Raw genomic sequence first — 20,697 nt, 5'->3', positions numbered from 1 at the left:
TAATAGATATTTTCTCTCAAAAGACATATAATCAAAACCTCACTTTACATCCAGTAAGAACAGCTACAGGTTTTTGTTTGTTTGTTTGTTTGTTTTTAATCTCGTACCACTATGTATCCCTGCTTGGGCTAGAACTTGCAAAATCCAAGTGTGGCAATGTATGTCTGTAATCCCAGGACTCAGAAGGTTTAGGCAGAAGGATCAGAAGTTCAAGGTTATTCTTAGATGCACAGTGAATTCCAGGCCAGCCCTGGATACAGGAGAACCTGTCTCAAAAAAGAACAGCAACAAAAAGCAGTACTGGGTGTTGTAGCTTATACTTACACTATCAGAGCACTGAAGTAAGAGGCTGAGGCAAGAAGACCAGCACAAGTTTAAGGCTAGCATGGGCTACAAATAGTGAACTGTAGGCCAGCCTAGGCTACAGTGAGATCTTGTCTCAAAAAAAAAAATCAAAAAAGTTGAAAAGTTATTTAAATAAAAACTTGTTTAATCCCAGCATTCTGCAGGTAGTTGGGAGGATGAGAAATTCAAGAGCATCTCTGACTATACAGTGAGTTAGAGGCCAGCTTGAGTGTAGAAACCCTGGCTCAAAAAGAAAAAAAAAAGAAAGAAAGAAAAAAATCATGTATAAGTTTTATAGGAGCATTATGCACTATAACCAAAAAGTAGAAATCCTCTAAATAGGTATCAGCTAATGAATGTATAAAAAATATGCAGTATTTTGACAAAGTGAAGTATTTAGCAATAAAAGTGTCAAACTTCTAAAAAATGGTAAATGAAGTAAACCAAGAGACACACTGTATAATATATATTCATATATAATAACCCATACAGTCAGAGGTGACAGTAGTTAGTTATACGGGAAGGCTGAGTGAGGAGGGAATGCTTGAGAAGCACAGGGCTTCCTTTTGGGATAAAGAAGCCATTTCGGCATGGAACAGGGTGATGTTAAAGAATATCCTAAGTGTATTGAATGCCACTGAGCTGTAGGCTCTTAACTGGCTAATTCCGTGGTGTGAACTTCACCACTTCCAGAACCATCCTCAACAATGCTCTCCTCCCAACTACAACAAAATGAATACGTTGTACAAATTATCATCCTAACCTTCTCCAAAAAGAGTTGTAGGGTGACTTAGACAAGACAGAGACTGGCAGGTGTAGAGTGGGAGATCTGGGTCGAAGGCTAAGGAGACCTCCCACAGTCCTACCAGGCATCAAGAGCTTAAAACAAATCCAGCCTCATTTGCACCCAAAACGTAGCCAAAGCTTTTGACAGATACAGTACCACATGCCTGTAATCCTAGCAACCAGGCCAGGCTTTGTCTAAAAACAAACCCCAAAGGAATAAATATATATGTATGTCCTACATGTGTGACTGATGCCCAAGGAAGAGCAGTGTATGAGATTCCCTGGAATTGGAGTTACAGATGGTTGTGAGTCCCTGTGTGAGAGCTGGGAACCAAACCCAGGTCCTCTAAAAGAGCAGCCAGTACCGCTGAGCCACCTCTCCAGCCCTTTCCTTGTATGCATGCATGCATGCATGCATGTATGTATTTTTAAAAGATCTGTGCTTGTGTATGTGAACTCACACACAGGTGAGTACATCAGATGTCCTCTATTATTCTGTGTATTCCTTTGTGGTAAGGTCTTCCCTCAACATGGGCTCCAGTTTTCCTAGCTAGGTTAGAAGCTAGAACAGCTTGGAGCTGGGAGTACAGCATGGAGACAGTGCCCGGCTGATTATCTTAACTCTTGTTCTCATGCCTGTACACTGCCATCTTTAAGAGAGCCCCCTTTAAAAAATTACTTTTGTGTCTGACACAGTATGTATAGTGGAGGTCACAGAACTACTTTCAGGAGTCTGTTCTCCCCCTCTTCATCTGTCTGGCCAGGTATTTTGTTATATCTGTAGCTTTAAGAGACTCTAGACTGAGCTGACCCTTGAGTGTCTAGTCTATTCTCTTGTCTCTACTTCCCACCTTACAGTAGGAATGGTGGAATTATACCACATCTGGTGTATGTGGGTTTTAGGACTGAGCTCAGGTCACCAGGCTTGTGTAGCTTTTACCAGCCATCTCCGCCTCATATTTATTTCAAACTAGGTGACAATATAGGGTGTAATGCAGGTGGGTCTGAAACTGCTGTTAAAGGATCAGATAAGGCTTCAAATTCTCAATTGTCCTGCCTCCACTTCCAGAATTCTGGAACTTTAGGCACGTACCACCACACCTGGGTTCAATTTATTTTTAAAATGTATTTCAAAGTAAGATGTAGATATGAGTGTATTTTAGCTCAATTTTTAATATATTTTTTTTTTTTTTCGAGACAGGGTTTCTCTGTGTAGCCCTGGCTGTCCTGGAGCTCACTCTGTAGACCAGGCTGGCCTCGAACTCAGAAATCCTCCTGCCTCTGCCTCCCAAGTGCTGGGATTAAAGGCGTGCGCCACCACCGCCCGGCCTAGCTCAATTTTTAAAAAGAGAAATCTACTAAGTAGAACTGGATTTTTTTCTCCTTTTACCATAAAAATTATAAATGTAGTAAACAAATCTTAAATGTTTCCTCACTGAATTTTGACAAGCACACAACTCAGTATTTTATGAATACACAGGGCATTCTCTTCATTCCACAGAATCCCCTTGTGCCTCCTTACAGCCATACCTTCACTTTTAAGACTGGTACATGGAAGCTCCTACAGAAAAAGAAAAAGAAACAATGGCTACTTTAGGAGTAATTAAAATGACACCCGCAGAAGAATACTGACTATAACACGGTTATTCACCGGCTCCAGCACGGAGCTAGCCCAATTACGTCAGTGTGCTTCACTCACAAGACTCCACGTTTCCTGACTTTTCATACAATACAATTCCAACAATTTTTGTGCTCTGGCTTTGAAACCCAGAGCAGGTTAGAAATTATGAAGTCTGAAAAGGGATGTCTAAAGGTATTAAAACATGATTTCCTGACCATGGCACACACAGACAAAGTCATGAAAAGCAGACGTTAAGAATGGAAAGTGGAAGATAAGCATATGACACGCCTGTAAAGCCTCCACTTGGGAGGCAGGATCAGGACAATGAATTCAAGGTCAGCCAGGCAACACAGTGAGACTATGTCTCAAACAATTAACTCATTGAAAACATAGAAGATTACTTTTTAAAAAAAAATTATTTATTTTATGTATGTGAGTACATTGTCACTCTCTTCAGACACACCAGAAGAGGTCATGATATCCCATTCCAGATGGCTGTGAGCCACCATGTGGTTGCTGGGAATTGAACTCAGGACCTCTGGAAGAGCCGTCAGTGCTCTTAACCGCTGAGCCATATCTCCAGCCCGAAGATTAATTTTAAAAAACTGAAAATAGGTAATAATTTGCCATCATTTAACCTAAGGAAAAACACATACCCTGCAAATACCACAACCAAGAAAACAAGCAGGCCTTTGGACCTCAGAACTCTATTACAATGGTTTCAACTCTGTGACAGGAGCTCCAAAGGCCTACCACATGCCATTTGCTAAGGCATGATCATGCGGAAAATGTGTGGTAAGGATGATAATACGGGGAACTGAATCAGTTACGAGGTGGCAGGAGCCTGGTTGCCTAGAAGCTGTACTGGGCTCACTTTGTAAAAATGGCTCTAATTTGCAAACTTGCCAATTGCAAATAGATGTGAAGCTGTCTAAGAAACTGAAGTTTTTCAGCTGGGTATAATGCCTATAATCTCAGCACTCCAGGGGCTGGGGCAGGCTTTGAATTCAAGGCTAGCTTGTGAGGTACAGTATGGGTTACAGTATGATACCCTATCTCAAAAGAACAAAACACAAACCAATAGGAAGAAGAAAAAAAGGAGAAAGAAAAAAGAAGAAAGAAAAAAGAAATCAACATTTGTCCAAATTTGCTTTCATTTCATCCCATTAAGAGAGACATTTTGTGAAACACCCATGTAGCCAGGTATGATGGAACACACCTTTATTCTCAGCATCCAGAAGGTGGACATAGGCAAGCCTGTGGTACAACAAGGCCAGCCTGGCCTACAGAGAGAGAGTTCTAAGATACCCAGGCCACATAGAGAAACCTTGTCTTGAAAAACAAAACAAAGAATGAAAAAATCCATGTGGTTAAATGATGGGGCAATGATATCAGTTTTCTGAAGAGAACTTTTAATTTGTCAAAAGGGTTTACAGAGTTCATACCAAATAGAAAGGGTTGCAAAACTTCAATTTACAAAGCTTTTGAAGAATATGCTCATTGGATGGGTTAGTGAGCTTGAGGACAGCATGAATGGAAGCAAGAAAGCAGAAATGAATTGTTGGAGAGTAATGGAAGCACGCAGCAGTTATCTGTAGCTTGTTTCTGACCCTATTTGCAATTCTTGTTCAAAAAAGTCACTAAGAACATCTGTGGTCCTTACAGAACTGGTGATCACTAAACCGCAACATCTCAAAGCCCTGCTTGTTTCTTGGTTCTGATGACTGAACTCAAGCCTTACATGATAAGCATAGGCTTTATCACTAAGCTGCACCCTCAGCTCCTTCAGTCATTCAAAAGTAAGAAGTGATGTATGTGACAGTCACATCTACTGTGGCTCTCAGTATAAATATCCCATAAGCTTTACACAATTGCCATCATATTAAATTATACTATCTTTTCTTTTTTCTTTTATTTTGAAGTTTATCTATTAAAGTAATTATATCCTCAAAATAATTGGTGAATCTGTTGTTGCTCAGATCTTAACTACCTTAACAAAAAGAATCAACTGTTAAGGTCTGTCTTCATCCTAGTCTATGTTCTTTAGAGGAAGTCCTGACAGGAACTGAAATGACTTCCTGGTAGGACAGCAAGGCAGATCATTACTTAGAAGGCTTCATCCCAAGACAGCCATAGAAAAAGACTTCATGCCTCCTCTGGTTAGAAACAGACATGGGCACTGAAGCCCAACTCCAGAATGATGGTCAGATGCCTAATCACACTACCTAGGGCTGAAACTAGAATCTGAATTCTGGCTTATGTACTTGGCTTTCAAGAGGTACTGTTTAGTTGAATGCCACTGTTTGTCTATAGCTTTTGTCAACTGGATAGTCTAAGCATATGACATAGAAGCAGGCTGGCCACACTGAACAGTTTTAGGCTTGAGGCTTTGGTCACACAGTCTGGAGAGCCACTGAAGTCTGGAGAGACTGAGACTGGCTTTGTAGGTAGTCCATCATACCAGGATGACAATGTAAGCTCTAAACACACAGGCTTTTGTGAGCCTTCCTGCCTGGAATGTTCTCTACATATTATCACACACAGACACTAAAAAGATCATGGAGGAAGGACAAATGGAGCTTCACATTTGCTCCTTTCTTGGAGTCTTTCCTACATGTTTTGTCTACTGACTAATTCTAATCTGTGTCCTTTCCTGAAACCATGAATGTGACAGTTTTCAGTGAACTCAGAGTCTACCAAATTATCCTGCTGTGAGTCGTCCTGAAGCCCACTGGTTTTCAGCTCAGATGAGAATTAAGCGGTCATATCAGCTATGTTAGCAGTTGTCTAAACTCTCAAGTGAGGAGTTTTGTAGGCTGTGTGCAGTCCCCATGGGGCTAAATCACAGGAGTGATATTTTTTCCTTCACACCTGTACTTGGGGTGAGCTACCCTCCAGACTCTCCATTGGGGGGAATTCAGTGAATCATACACTGGAGTAAAACTGGATTATTTTGGTTCCTCCTCTCCCACAATCACCATTTTAAAAGGCAATGATGACAGTGATTCTAAGCTTTTAGCCTTACCTTTGTTCTGAAAGAACATCTGCAGGAAATAACTGAGGTGCGAGAGCATGGCCCACAGTCTCCTTCATGGCAGAGCTTTTCACAGGTGTGGATGAAATCTGCAATAAAACGGAAAAGAGTTGGGAGTGACAACTGCAGTGACTGATTCTGATATTTCCAAATTCACTACCAACATCTTATCTTCCTCAGCTTCCCTCCATCCAGTAGGCTGGGTACTTTGAGTCTAGTGTCAGTCACTGGAATACGCTTTGGCATGCATATTGCTTGCTGAGGCAAAGCACAGACTTCTAGACTTTTGCTTTAGGTCCCAAGTCTTTATATTCAGATCTCCCTAAAATTTAATTGTGGATGACTTCGATGAAATGCTCTGGGCTCTGAAAGTTATCTGGGATCATAGACAATTCTGAAGCCACAATCCATAATTCCATCAATTGGGGCTGCTGTCTGCATAGCCATGGACAGCCTGCATTTACCTGAGAGATAACTAGATTTAGGGCAAATACTTTTTTGTTTCCCTTTCTTGAGACAGGGTATTATTATGTAGCCCAAGATGGCCTCAAAGTCACAATCCTCCTGCCTCCTGGCCTGAGTGCTGGGATTATGGGTATGTACGACCACAGCAGACCCAGGACAAGTCATCTTTCAGAGGCTCATGGAAGGACAACCAGAGTTGTTTTCATGTTTGCAGTACTGAGGACAAAGCCCAGGGAATTGTGCATGCTAAGCAACTGCTCTATCTAGGAGTTTATTACGTGAAACCCATAGGTGGTCTTACAGGAGGAAATTCTCTTGTATAATTTATTTTTCTTTTAAAAACTATCTTTTTGTCTTTTAATTATAGTATTTTTTTTTGGGGGGGGGGGTTTGGTTTTTCGAGACAGGGTTTCTCTGTGTAGCCCTGGCTGTCCTGGAACTCACTCTGTAGACCAGGCTGGCCTCGAACTCTCGAACACAGAAATCCGCCTGCCTCTGCCTCCCAAGTGCTGGGATTAAAGGCGTGCGCCACCACCGCCCGGCTAATTATAGTATTTTTATTATCATAGTTTATTGATATGTTTTCCAATAAATGTGAAAGTTTTCTTTTGCTATTCAATTGTTTTTCTTTTCCTTCCAACCTTGTATTTAAAGGTGCTGCCCAGTTTCATGAGGCTCTGTTCAGTCTTCCTGTTTTTGTTTTTTTTTTTAAATATTCTCCCTTCCATATTTCTTTCCTCTTTTTTGTTTTCAAAAATAGGATTTCTCTGTGTAGTCCTGGCTGTTCTAGAACAGAGATCTATTTGCCTGCCTCTGCCTCACAAGTGCTGGGATTAAAGGTAGGCACCATTTATTTCTTTCTAAGACTTAGTTTCTTGTATTTCAGAATTACCTCAAACTTGCTATGTACCTGAGACTAACCTTAATTCTGATTCTCTTTTATGTGGTCAAAGATGGCCTTGAACTCCCAATCCTCCCATTTCCAGCTCCTGAGCGCTGGGATTTCAGCACTTACAGCCATGCATTCCACATCACATCTGTAAGTGCTGAGGATCAAATCCAAGGCTTTCTATTAAGTCAGGCTACCGAGCTACAGCTCTCAAGACCACAACCAACACCCCCCACTCCCCGTTACTTGGGATTGAAACCAGGGTCTACTATATACATACCAGATAAGCGCTTTACTGAACTACACCCCTAACCCTATTGATAATTTCTTGTCAAGTCAAATCAATTGCTGAGCACCTTTAATGGATTTAGTTGTTAAACTTTTCAACTTCTGAATTTCCATTTGCTTCTTTCTTCTTTTTTAAACAGCCTCCTAGGATGGCCTTTACTCAAGACCTTTCTGTCAGTCATCTGAATGCAGGGGTAAGCCAGGCAGTGGTGGCGCACACCTTTAATCCCAGCACTTGGGAGGCAGAGGCAGACGGATTTCTGAGTTCAAGGCTAGCCTGGTCTACCGAGTGAGTTCCAGGACAGCCAAGGCTATACAGAGAAACCCTGTCTCGGGGGGTGGGGAGGAAGAATGCTGGGGTAATAGGCATGTGCCACCACTCCCTGCTCCCACCCCCCCCCCCCTTTGGGTAAATTTCTCTCTCTCATGTATCCCAGGCTAGCCTCTAGGTTACTCTGTACCAGATGATCTGAACTCCTAACTCTTGTTTCTACTTCCCAGGTGCTAGGATTATGGGTATACTATAACCCGCCTGGCTTCAGTTTCTTTTCCTTTACTGACATTCTCTATTTGATGTGAGTCTGTCTCATCCTTTCTTTCAGCTTTTCAACATGGCTGCCTTTGTTTTAATGAACACACTTATAACGGGCATTTGAAGCTCTTCTAATGTGACATCTGTCCACTCTCACGAGCAGGTTATGTTACTGCTTTCCTTCTCAGCATATCACACTTACTGCATGTCACACACACTACAGCAACTGTAACCTGCTTTAAAAGCGTCCCTTCTCATGACTTCAAAAATAGTACTTATTTATTACATATGTACATACATATGTACGTCTGTATTTATGGTGTATGTGTGTACATATGTGAGCATGTGAGCGCCATGGCAGTCATGTAGTGATCAGAAGACACTTTACGAGAATCAGTTTTCTCCTCCCATGAATGGCTTCTGGTGGTAAATACCTTTACCCACTCGTTGAACTTTTGTTGTTTTTTTGTTTTTCAAGACAGGGACTCTCTGCATGGCCCTGGCTGTCTTGGAGGTCACAGAGACCTGCCTGCAGGCCTGTGCTGCCAACACCCAGGCATGCTGAGCTTCTAAACCACTCAGGCACTCTCAAGTTCTGTAGCATTTTTTTTTTTTTTTGAGACATTGTCTCACTGTGCTGCTTGCGCAGAGACTTGCCTGCCTTTGCCTCCCAAGTGAGTGCTAGGATTAAAGGCCTGTGACACCTCCAACATTTTTGGTTGACTGACTTATTTTGTGATGTGACCAGACTACTTTAAAGCCATCTATCTACTTCCCTCACAGTATGCTCTTTGGGCAGCAAAGCCTTGGGAGTACACATTTACTTAAGATAGCAGCTATTTTAGCAGATTTTTTTCTAACCAACTCTTTTAAGCTGGCTTGGGTAAACAAGGCTGTCTGGGCTACATTCAGGCCCAAGAGTCCATCAATCCATTAGCCTTTAAACAAAAGGGTATACCCTGGAGCCTAGACTGCCCAGCAGCCTGTTCCTCCTCAAAGATGGTCCTTGAGATTTGCTCTGACTCCAGGAAGGCTCCTTCTAGACATCTCCTTTCCTGGTTTGTTTCTAGTGAACTAGCTGGTCTATACTATGGTCTAGTGTACAGCTCTTAATTAAGAGCACCTATTATTTTTTAAAGGGTCCTTAGACCTTCATCTCCCAACTGCTGAGATTTCAGGTGTGTACTACCCCCTTGTGCCCCCCCCCCGCACTTTTTGAGATAAGATAGTGCTGGAATTATAAGCATATACCACTACATCCAAATTAAAAGATTAGTTATATCTAAAAAAAAAATTAAGATTCCAGAAAAAATTTAAATACTACCAAAAATATTATCTGCAAGTATATTATTAGGCTGGGGATATGGCTCATCAGGTAAAGTGTTTGTTGCTCAAGAACTAGGAACTAGCAGTGGTGGCGCACACCTTTGATCCTAGCACCTAGGAGGCAGAGGCAAGCAGATCTCTGTGAGTTCGAGGCCAGCCTGGTCTATAGAACAAGTTCCAAGACACCCAGACTACACAGAGAAACCCTGTCTCAAAAGACAAAGAATGAGGAACCAAGTTTAGATCTCCAACAATAACCTAAGAAGCTAGACTGTGCCAGACAGTCTAGCCAAAACAGCAAAGTTCATCAGAGGAGCCTGTGTCTCAAAAAATAAAGTGGATAATGATGGGGAAGGAACTGAAGCTGACTTCTGTCCTCTACACCGGCTTGCAACACAAATGTATTATTAACTGCAAAAACCAAGTTAAATTAAACATGGCACAACCGCATTTAGAGAAAATCAAAAGCTAGCTTATTTGTAGTGTGAACACACAACCTGTAATACATGAGACTGTCTACAAAGCTCTAGAGCGTGATCTGCTGGGGTAGAAAAAAGGGACAGGTGGACACTAACTCAACTGTCTGTCTTCCACATAGCTCTGTAATGTTTGAACATTTTAATGAGAATATACTGTATTTCATTCAAAACTATTTCTTTAAAATTAGCGAAATTTAAAAACCAAAGGAAACAAATAAATACACAACCTGCTAGGGGCTGGAGATGTAGCTCAGCAGGAGAGTTTTAGATCAGCCTGGGCTAGACACTGAGCCCCAGGGTAAGAATATCTGCCATGGCACCGAAGTCCCCTCATGAGCCCTTGCTCCGGCTGCTCTGAGGCGGACACAACAGGTCTTCAGTCTTCTGCACTTCTCTCCCTCATTACCCATCTCACAGTTGTTCTTCTATCGCCTACAGAACAGCCGAGCCTTGGGACAGGGCTTCTGGTCTGCACTGTGAAACCATTATAAAGCAAAGCCATGCCTTTTCAGAAAAGGAAAATTTGACCATCTTTCCTGATTTAGAAGTCATTTGGTCTTTATTTCACACACAAAGAAAGTTCAAGGTTACCCTGTGCTACATAAGACTAAAGAAAAACTCTAAAAATAACTATAAATAAAATAAAACAATAAAATAAAATAGAATTCTTCTCTATACACAATTTTAAAATTAGACTGAGGAAAAGAGACTAAGTAGGGTTATCCACTGGTGCTTAGAAGAAATGTGAACCCTCACGGTTTACTCAAATGAAACTGAACCAAGCCTGTCTGCCTTTCCTTAAAAAGATGCATCAGTAGTCAGTGGGATTCCTCCTTAGCTGCCTACTTTTATTTTTCTAAAGTCACCTTTCATCAACACTCACTCAGTAAAGATGCCAGCAAGTAACTGCAAACTAAAACTGTGCATGCTTCAAAGACTAAGTCACACTCAAACTCGTTACTGAGCAAACAGGTGGAACATGTCTGTAATTCTGTCATTGAGAGGCCGAGGCAAGGGGACAGGCTGACAGAGGCTGATTGGGTTACATAGTGAATTCCAGGCCAGCCTGAGCTATATACAAGATCCTGTCTCAGAAAACAAAGCAGTATGACAGCCCTAAAACAAACAAAACTCACAATATTATTTTATATCTAATTCTGATGAAAATTTCTATAAATAACCAGAAGCCAAAAAGAGGAAGAAGCAAGGCCTCATTAGGGATCAGAAGGCAGCTGTACTAAAAATATTAACAAGAATAAGCAACAAGAGGCAAGGCTACAAATTACCTTAATAAACAACAAAACGCTTCAGAAAGCCTGTAATAAAAATCAAACTGCACACACACAGGTGCAGGGCAGATAGCCTGAGAAACCTTGGTGGGCCCCACATCATCACTTTAGTCAGAGTAACAGGCCCACAAGAAAGATGACTACTGGATCAACAATGCAAAAGAAATGATCTGTTACCAGTCTTTAAAGGGTAATATGATCTGGGTATGGTAGCTCATATCTGTCACCCCAGCCCTGGAGAGGCTGCCAGGCTGAGTTACTTAGTACCAGTTTTACCAGGGCTAAATAGTTAGAGCCTATCTTGAAGGAAAAGTTGAGAAAAGCATCCATCCAGCCAGAATGATGCTCAGAGGCACCATCCCCAGCTACGGGGAGGGGCTTAGCTAGAAGGCATTCTTTGAGTGCTTAAGGGGCGGAGACTTTATCACACTTGGACCTTCGGTTCTTAAATATCTCACCTCATATGATCATTACATTTATAAGAACCTATGCTCTTAAGACTGACATTTAATACTACTTGGTAAAGGCGTCATTACTTCTAAACATTTACATTTTTTAAAAAATAAATCTTAATTTTTATTTTATGTATATGAATGGTTTACCTTCATGTATGTCTGTATTACAGACAGTTGTGAGCCACCATGTTGGTGTTTAAAATTGAACCTGGATCCTCTGAAAGAGCAGCCAGTGCTCTTAATCACCGAGCCATCTCTTCATCTTCTATATATTTAAAAAATAAATTTAGGTCAACTAGTTACCTGAGGAGCCACAGGACAAGGGTTTGCCACACACTTTTCCACAGGAAGGGACAGGATCCATGCATGTTTTCCGACCATTACTTCCATGTTCCAGCAACTGGCTAAGAGGTGTTTGGCCACAAGGGCAGTATCGCACCAAGTGGGGGAGCCGTGGGCAAGGCTGACAGGGCTGAGGGTGGCAAACCTGAGAACAGGTGTGACTCCCACACTTCAAGTCCCTAGGAAGAAAGACGACAGACGGCTGCATAACTGCTACATACAATGACACTTGAATCTAAGAGAGACTTTAATCTAAAAGCAAAGATGGAAGCCCTTACTTGCCACATATCTTTAAGCAGCTGAAGTCCCCAAATCCGTCAGACTTGCCCACATCGGTCCCACACAGGACATCTCGGGAGGTGCTGCCACAGTAGCACACTTGAGGACACAATTTAAAACACAAATCAACAACCTAGCCATACTTCAAAAATACCCCCAACAATCAATAAATGTTCATCAGCACAGATCAGACATAATGCAAAATTCATGTTGTATCTATGTCAGCTCTCTAACCATCTAAGAGCTTTACATGGAAATAAAGAAAGCACTGCTCCTCTGCCAATGGCTTAGAGCTGCTGCAGAGATCCTATAAACAGATCCCTCAAAGTCAGAAGGCCCCGGTCTGTTATCTAAGGCAATGGTGGAGCAGCACGGACTGGGAAGCTCCCTGGACATGCCACGGGTGCCTGCAAGCTAAGCTGGCAGATGTAGTAATGGGTTGACACCTAGATCCCACCATCACTTCAACACAAGCAAAAAGGATGTGACAGCGTTCACATAAAGTGCTTGCAAAAAGTTCCCTGCTATTGAAAACAAATCTTATAATTTTCATTAAATTACATAATTTTTCTGGTTTCACTTTACATTTTTTCACAAAGGATATTTATCACAAAATAATCTATACATGTATACATACCCTGCTCGTAATGATAAATGGCGAGCAAAAATAAAAACTAAACAGAAACACTGTGGAACTAATTAAATGCTAACTTCTTTCTAAGGATATCTTACATTATCTACTTGCCCAGAAAATCAACATCAGAATAAATGTAATTGAGTTCAAGAACAGACTGGTTTAATAGCAAGTTCTAGGCAAGACAGGGAGGGCTATAAATAGAGAACCTGTTAAAAGACAATCATATCCATAAAATAGTGTATTAAACAGAATAAAAACAACTCTGGGCGCACAGGAAAAGGAAAACCTCAAGTGACTGAAACATAACCTTTTTACATTTTAAAAATAAACATTCCAGTGCTGGAGAGATAGCTCAGTGGTTAAGAGTATTGGTTGCTCTCCCAAAAGATCTAGGTTCAATTCCTCAGCACCCATGTGGTGGCTCACAACTGCTTCTGTCTCTGGTTTCACAAACCCAATGTTTCCTTTGGCCTCCCTGGGCACTAAGGTGTGTATGGCACACCCACATATGTAGGCAAACCATCCACACATAAAAAAGACATTGTCTTTGAATAAGAATATGTGCATCTTTACCCACTGTGACACTAAAACTCCTATCTCATCAAGTGATATCTGTTAGATGGACTAATACAGATGCAGGGAATAATGAGTGCTTTGGAACCAAGGAACTGGTGAACAAACTCCAGCCAGCAGCTTCTGAGAGCAGCCTGTTCTACGAGCGCCTTTTCTTTGCTGAGTTTTATTTCTTCCCTTTTTCTTTTCTTCTATTCTGAGGCAGGGTCTAGCTGTGTCATAACACACACATGCTTAATTTCACACGTTTGCTTATAGCTATGCTGAGGTTGAACAGTTGTCAAAGTGACTGTAGCAGTCAACACTGTATGAAGATGCTAGCCGCTTCACCTTTGCCAACATTTGGGCTTTAGCCTTTCATTTGAGACACCCTGGTAAGTATAAATAGATGCCTCACTATGGACTTGGTCTGATCCCTGTTCCTTGGACTCTCCCTCTTGTGTAGGCTTCTGTGAAGCAATTTTGTTGTAATATAACTGACATATCATAGTATGGCAATACATAGCAATTCCAGAAATGCCTATGTACAGTGCTAACAGGTGCCTACACCACTTACCCTGGTTCAGTATGATCCGGCAAGGCTGGCATTGACCCCCATGGCACAGCTCAGCACAGTGGTGCTGACCACAGTTCAAAATATTCTCACATGCATTAGAACAGTGGACTGAGACAGGCTGACCGCAGCGAACCGTGTGCCTATGAAGACACACAAATACATTACTCTGAAGCTCCCATTGTACAGACTGAATAACAGTGAAGCCCAAGGCCGTCCCTCAACACTCAGTAAACGTTTCTCTTGACTTTGCTCTCACCAACTTTTTCTAAGTGTTTTCTTCGGATTTTTACTAAATTTTGTGTAGACATGCTTGTAAATAGGTACGGAGGTGGCCGTGGAGGCCAGAGACGTCATATCCTCCAGATCTGGAGTGACCAGCTGTTGCTGAGCTACCCAAAATGGGTCCCAGGAGCGGAGCGCAGGTCCTTTTCAATAGTCATGCATTTTTAATCACTGAGAAACCTCACCGGCCTCTCCTACCATTTTTATTTCAATATTCTCCCCATCTCCTCCCCCTCTCCTCCCTCATTCCTATTTTCTTCTCTGCCTTTCTCTCTTTGCTGTTTAGTGGTGAAACAAAAGCTAGTTCTGAAAATTTGTCCTAGTCCACTAAGCAGCACGCAGGAGGGAAAGAACCCTGGAAGGATGGGTCAGATCTGGATTCCACTGTCACACTGCCTGGGGCTGCCTGTCCTCTAACAACCAGGAAAGAAAGGAGTCAATGTGCGTCCAGATCTGTAACACTCAGACCAGAAGCACAATAGTATTGTCCTGGGATCAAGCATGTTCATATTACATACAGCCATAATACATAACAAGACATGAGACAGGACTCTGATTCTAGCATGCTCTAATAAGTATCCTGATTTTGCTGGCTTACCCTTTCATCCCCAAAGGCTCCGGAACTAAGGCCCCAGGGATAGCAGGGGATTACTTTACTCATTCACTTCCATCTGCTTACTAATCTTTTATGTTAGACACTCATAAGTAAATCATGCATATGAAAACTGACCTCTTCTTCAGTCTAATTCTAATTTTACCTGGTCCGTCCGCATTCACATGTTTTAGTTGTAAAAGCAGGGCAGGGTGGGCAGGGTCCAGGATGGCAGAGACTTGAGAAAAGAAAAAAAGAAAGATTCAATGGATAAACCATTTTTTAAGGAATGATTCAAACTGCTCTCTCAGACTTTATTTTTTTTTTCAGATTTATTTATTTAATGTATATGAATACACTGTAGCTGTCTTCACACACACCAGAAGAGGGCATCAGATCCCATTACTGATGGTCGTGAGCCACCATGTGGTTGCTGGGAATTGAACTCAGGACCTCTGGAAGATCAGTCAGTGTTCTTAACTATTGCTCTTAACCATCTCTCCAGCCTGAATAAACCATTTCTATGTACTAAAGCTAAACAAAGCCGCCTCAGCTGTGTTCTACCGTGAATACAGCAACAAGCGAGCCAATCACTGTTGTCGACTTGATACAACAGGGAAGAGGAAACCTCAATCGAAGAATTCATCAGATTGTCCTTCGAGCACGTCTGGGGATACCACTTTAACTGATATTTGATGGGAAAGGGCCTAATCCACTGTGGGTGGGACTCCCCAGCAGGTGGTCCGTGTAAAAGCAAGCTGCCTGAATATTAGTAGAGGAAGGGAGTCTGTGTGCAGCGTTTCTCCTGGCCTCTGCTTTACTTCCTGCCCTCAGGTTCTTGCTTCCACTCTTTCCCTGGCTTCCTTTGATGATAGGTTCTGATCCATAAGATATAATAAACCCTTCCAGTTTATTATCTCAGTTAATTAAACATGGTCAGTTTTGTATCACAGCAACAAAAGCAAACTAAGACAAACAGGCAACAAATAAGCCTACTATGAAATGTCTTTAAGAAACAACTATATTGCCAGGTGGTGGTGGCGCACGCCTTTAATCTCAGCACTTGAGAGGCAGAGGCAGGTGGATTTCTGAGTTCGAGGCCAGCCTGGTCTACAGAGTGAGTTCCAGGACAGCCAGGGCTTGACAGAGAAACTCTGTCTCAAAAACAAACAAAACAAAGCAAAAGAAACAACTATATTTTTAAAAAGATGAGATAGCACACAATGCCAGCACCGAGGAGGCAAAGGCAGGTGGGTCCCTGCACATTTGAGGTCAGCCTGGTTGATATAATGAGTTGTAGGCCAGTTGGTCACATAGTAAGACTGCTTCAAAAAAATCAAGAATGAATAATATTTTTTTTTTATAATATACATTACACAATGTCATACATATAATGTATTTTATTTGTTTATTTTATGTATGTGAGTACACTGTAGCTGTATCCAGACACACCAGAAGAGGGCATCAGATCCCATTACAGGTAGTTGTGAGCTACCATGTGGTTGCTGGGAATTGAACTCAGGACCTCTGGAAGAGCAGTCAGTGCTCTTAACCTCTGAGCCATCTCTCCAGCCCCGAATAATATTTTTATGCAGAAAAAGTTGACAGTATTACTATCTCAGAATAAGATAATCATTTTACAAAAAAAAAAAGGTGAAATCCTACTCAAAATATTAGTTTTGTTCGGATTTGACAAAGATGACATTTGAAAATATATGGCCTTGGTCCAACTATAATAGTATGTGTGTATACTTCTTAATAGAAGAGCACTTACTGACATGTGGGAGATCCTGGGTAAGATTCTCGGAAGGGAGGGAAGAAGGGAGGGAGAGAGGGAGGGAGGAAGGGAGGGAGGGAGGGAGGGAGGGAGAGAAGGAGGGAGAAAAGGAGGGAGGGAGAGAAGGAGGGAGGGAGGGAGGAAAGGAAAGGAGGGAGGGAGGGAGGGAAGAAAGGAAAGGAGGGAGGGAGGGAGAGGAGGGAGGGAGGAAGGGAGGGAGAGAAGGAGAAAGGGAGGGAGGGAGGGAGGGAGAGGAGGAAGGAGGGAGGGAGAGGAGGAGGGAGGCAGCAACAGTGCTCTCGTCTACCAAGATCATGAGAAGTACTGTTCTCATCAGCTGGTGAAGTCATAACCAGGCACTGGGCTCAAACAGTTTCAGGGCAAAGAAGGCTGACACAGGGACAGCGCGCTGCTAAGACACTGGGAGCAGATAAGTGACACATACATAATCCAAGCATGGGCAAGAGGCTGTGGGAAGTGAGCTCAGTGATGTGCTCTACATTAGAACTAGACACCTGAGCAGAAGGTTGTACAGAAGCTAGAACAAGAAAATAAAATTACAAAATGAAATTTTAGTATTTCAGGTAAATATTGTTTTCATGCAAAACTACTGTCAACTATAGAGTGGTTAAGAAATTCACTTAATATTTTTTCGGAAGTTAAGAAAAGAATTACATTTAGTGCGTGTGTGTGTGTGTATGTACATGGTCCATAGTGAACACATGGAGGTCAAGTTGTGAGAGTCAGTTCTCTTTGTTCACCATGGAGATCCCGGGGTTCAAACTTAGGCCTCAGTCTTGGCAGCAAGCACCTTACCCACTTAACCCTACTTTGGGGATTTTACAAATTGTGGAGGAGTGCTTTCTGCTGGGGACAGCGGCTTACACTTGCAATCCCAGCACTGAGGAAGCTGAGGTCTGAGGATGACAGAATGGCTGATGGCAGCCAGGGCTATAGCATGAAACCCTGTCTCAAAACACAGAACACAGTAATTTGGCTTAGCGAGGTGCCCGCTCTCTGAGCCTGGTGGCCTGATGCCTTTCATTCCCAGAGCCCATGGAAAGGTGGAAGCACAGTGCTGACTACACAAATGCTCCTCTGGCTGCCACATGATAATGGATGTCTTTATGACTGTTCCATACTCGTGTATCATGTATTCTTGATGATGTTCACTCCCACACACACTGCCTTCTCTCATCCTCCCTCCTCAGTCTAGCTGGCCCCCTTCTCTTACTTTCATGTCTTTTAAACAACAACAATAACAACACAAACAAACAAACAAAACCCAAAAAACTAGAATCTACAGGCCGGAGAGATGGGTTGGTAATTAAGGCACTCACTGCTCTTCCAGAAGACCTGGGTTCAAGTCTCAGCTTACAAGTGCCTCTCTGTGATTTGTATTCTGAGGAGAGGCATTCTAAATGATGGCAAATGTAATCCTTTGGGAATTAAAGGCAATTGGAGTTAAGTCTAATTCAGTGGGCAATCAAATTTGTGAGAAAGAGAAACAAATATTCTTCACATCCTCAAAGTACTACCATACAGGCTGCTGCACAAACAAATGCCTTTCCCTGGCTGCTTCCTACAAATGCCAATAGTTTCGGAAGCTCTTTTCTTCTTAGAGCCAGCAGTACAAAACAAGAGAAGGATTATTGGCTTTGATAGCCAGCTCCATCACATCCTAGCACTGTAACATTGGGCATGACACCTCACCTTCCCGAGCCTCATCTGTAAAGCTGAAACCGTCATACCTACACATCACTGGGCTGTGGAAAGGATTTCACTACTTAGTGGAGTGTCTCCTAAAGATTCAGCACTCAGCAAATGGTTCGTATCACTCTTCCCCCTTCTTGTAACATGACAACACTATGCACAGTTAAAGCCACTAGCAAAGCACTTCCACAGGGAATCCAGAAGTCTATTTTTCCAACTTACAGGTTACAGGAATGTGGACAGTCCTGGCCAGGCTGTTTCTTTCTACAAACTTCACCACAACTATGTGGAATTTCATTTCTGCTCCATTCAGGATTCTTTACTTTGCCTACAACATATCAAATGGGAGAGTCAATGCTATAAATTTCAACCATATTCTCAACTTTTATGAACTAGCTAGACAATGTGAAACTTAAGTATGGTTTTGAGCAGTGCAACACCTATGTTATCGTACATTCTGAAACAAAGAGCTGGCTGTAATGCTACTTATCATACAATCTACAGAGCATGATTAATCTTAATGTCAAGATTACTGAAAAAGATAAGTAACTTTTACCTATGAAAATGACTTTTTGACTACTGAACACGATCTATTTTTAAGATACTTACTAAGCCATTAACAAATCTTCTTAAACTGTCAAGTATCTGTGGTAATGATCAGAAGGAAACAAAGGAAGAGTGCCAGGGTACAGCTCAGTGGTAAGGCATTTCTTAAAATGTTCCATGCCCTGGGATCTGCTCCAGCCCTGAGAGGAGCCCATGGGGTGGGTAAAGAAAGGGATTGAACCAGGAAGAGGCTGTGAGACGGACAGACAGAATCCCACAGAGGAGGAGCCTGGCTCTGAGGCTTCTCAGAAGGCATAAAAGGGCTGCGCTTTCACAGTCAAAGTCACTGTTCACTGTACAAGTCTTCATGGACATCTCTCTAGGCTTGAGCTACAGAGTAAAATGCTCTCTCAGAAAAGCCAAAATAAATATATATCCTTTAAGATAACCAAGGTTTGCTATTCTCTGTATGCCCGACTCCCCAGTGACCTCTTATGTCTAATTTATACTAAGTTATATATCCTTTAAGATAACCAAGGTTTGCTATTCTCTGTATGCCCGACTCCCCAGTGACCTCTTATGTCTAATTTATACTAAGTTCCGTATGATACTCAATCAAGAATATTCATTCCCTTTACTAATATCGATTTAATATCCAAAACTCAGATTTTTGGTAATAAGACATATAAAATCAGCAGATTCCACACAAAGAGAACTAAAGTGAGAAGGGATTAACAAAAGGAGCTGCTTCCTTTTGTAAAAACCAGCATTTGAGGGGAGACGGTTAGATGAGACACAATGAAGAGAAGAGCAGGGGATACAGCTCAGCGGTGGATGCTTGCCCAGCCAGAGCGAGGCCCCGGGTTCTCAGCGGTGGATGCTTGCCTAGCTAGATAGAGCAAGGCCCCGGGTTTGACCCCAGAATCACAAAAAGGGTGGGAGAGGACTATAAGCAAATTGGTTAGGACAATAAAGATATATACAAAAAGAAACAGAACAAGCTAATACTCTTACGAAAGTAATGGTCAAAAGCGTCAAGGGAGCCATGCTGCCAAAAAGCTAATTATTACATAAGGACATATGGCCACTGTGACTGATGACTTTTGAATACAGCTTCAGTGAGACAATAAAGGCAGACAAAAACCTAACGGTTCAAAGGGAGAGACAAACCATCAAGAAACAAAATCAACTAGAAGATTAATCACTAAAAGGATGGAGAAAAAGAGAAGACATACAGCTAGCAGTAGGAATTCATCTGGGCAAAGAAAGCTGAGGCTATTAAAAACCAGGAAAAGTGGCTGGACAGGGCGGCATATCCCAGCATGGAAGTCAAAGACAGGTGGATCTCTGTGAGTTTAAGTCCAGCCTGTTTTACATGGTAAGTTCCAGGCCAGCCAAGGCTAACATGGTAAGACGCTGTCTCATAACAAAACCAGGAAAAACTATTCTACAGAGAGGGAAGATACAGGGATAGTTTGTGTTACCGATTTATAGAAAATCTCTTCATTATAAAGACACACGGTTGATTTCTTATTAAGCACTATTTTTACTCATGCTGCTTAATCTAGAATGTGAAAGCTGTTACAGCATCAAGGCCTATGACCCACCCAGTGATACAGGAGGACAACAACAGATCCTCTTACAACTCTCAAGTCTTATCAGTGACTTCTGAAACCAGACCTCAGACCCCTGAGGGGAGGGCTACAATATATACACACAAACTTACCACAGAAACAAGTATAGGTATTAGGAACATGTGCAGAAACATTCTGACAGGCAGGACACCTCCAACCACTCTGGCCATCTGTTAGAGAGAGAGAGAGAGAGAGAGAGAGAGAGAGAGAGAGAGAGAGAGAGGGAGGGAGGGAGGGAGGGAGGGAGGGAGGGAGGG

At 42.2% G+C, this 20,697-nt stretch overlaps 1 protein-coding gene across 3 annotated transcripts in view; it reads right to left on the bottom strand.

Moving 5' to 3' along the window:
• Nfx1 (nuclear transcription factor, X-box binding 1) overlaps positions 1-20,697 on the bottom strand; it is a 60,039-nt gene that overhangs the window by 24,369 nt on the left and 14,973 nt on the right. For all 3 annotated transcript variants that reach the window (XM_028779061.1, XM_028779063.1, XM_028779062.1), the window contains exons 4-11: positions 20,533-20,610; positions 18,483-18,588; positions 14,937-15,008; positions 13,897-14,036; positions 12,130-12,229; positions 11,813-12,030; positions 5,778-5,875; positions 2,662-2,692 (exon numbers count right to left, since the gene is read on the bottom strand). In XM_028779061.1, the coding sequence (XP_028634894.1) occupies positions 2,662-2,692; positions 5,778-5,875; positions 11,813-12,030; positions 12,130-12,229; positions 13,897-14,036; positions 14,937-15,008; positions 18,483-18,588; positions 20,533-20,610 (843 nt within the window). The remainder of the gene's footprint in view (positions 1-2,661; positions 2,693-5,777; positions 5,876-11,812; positions 12,031-12,129; positions 12,230-13,896; positions 14,037-14,936; positions 15,009-18,482; positions 18,589-20,532; positions 20,611-20,697) is intronic.

Source organism: Grammomys surdaster, unplaced genomic scaffold, assembly GCF_004785775.1.
Source record: "Grammomys surdaster isolate TR1022 unplaced genomic scaffold, NIH_TR_1.0 344, whole genome shotgun sequence".
NCBI lineage: Eukaryota > Metazoa > Chordata > Mammalia > Rodentia > Muridae > Grammomys > Grammomys surdaster.
This window is presented reverse-complemented; position numbering and strand designations above follow the sequence as displayed.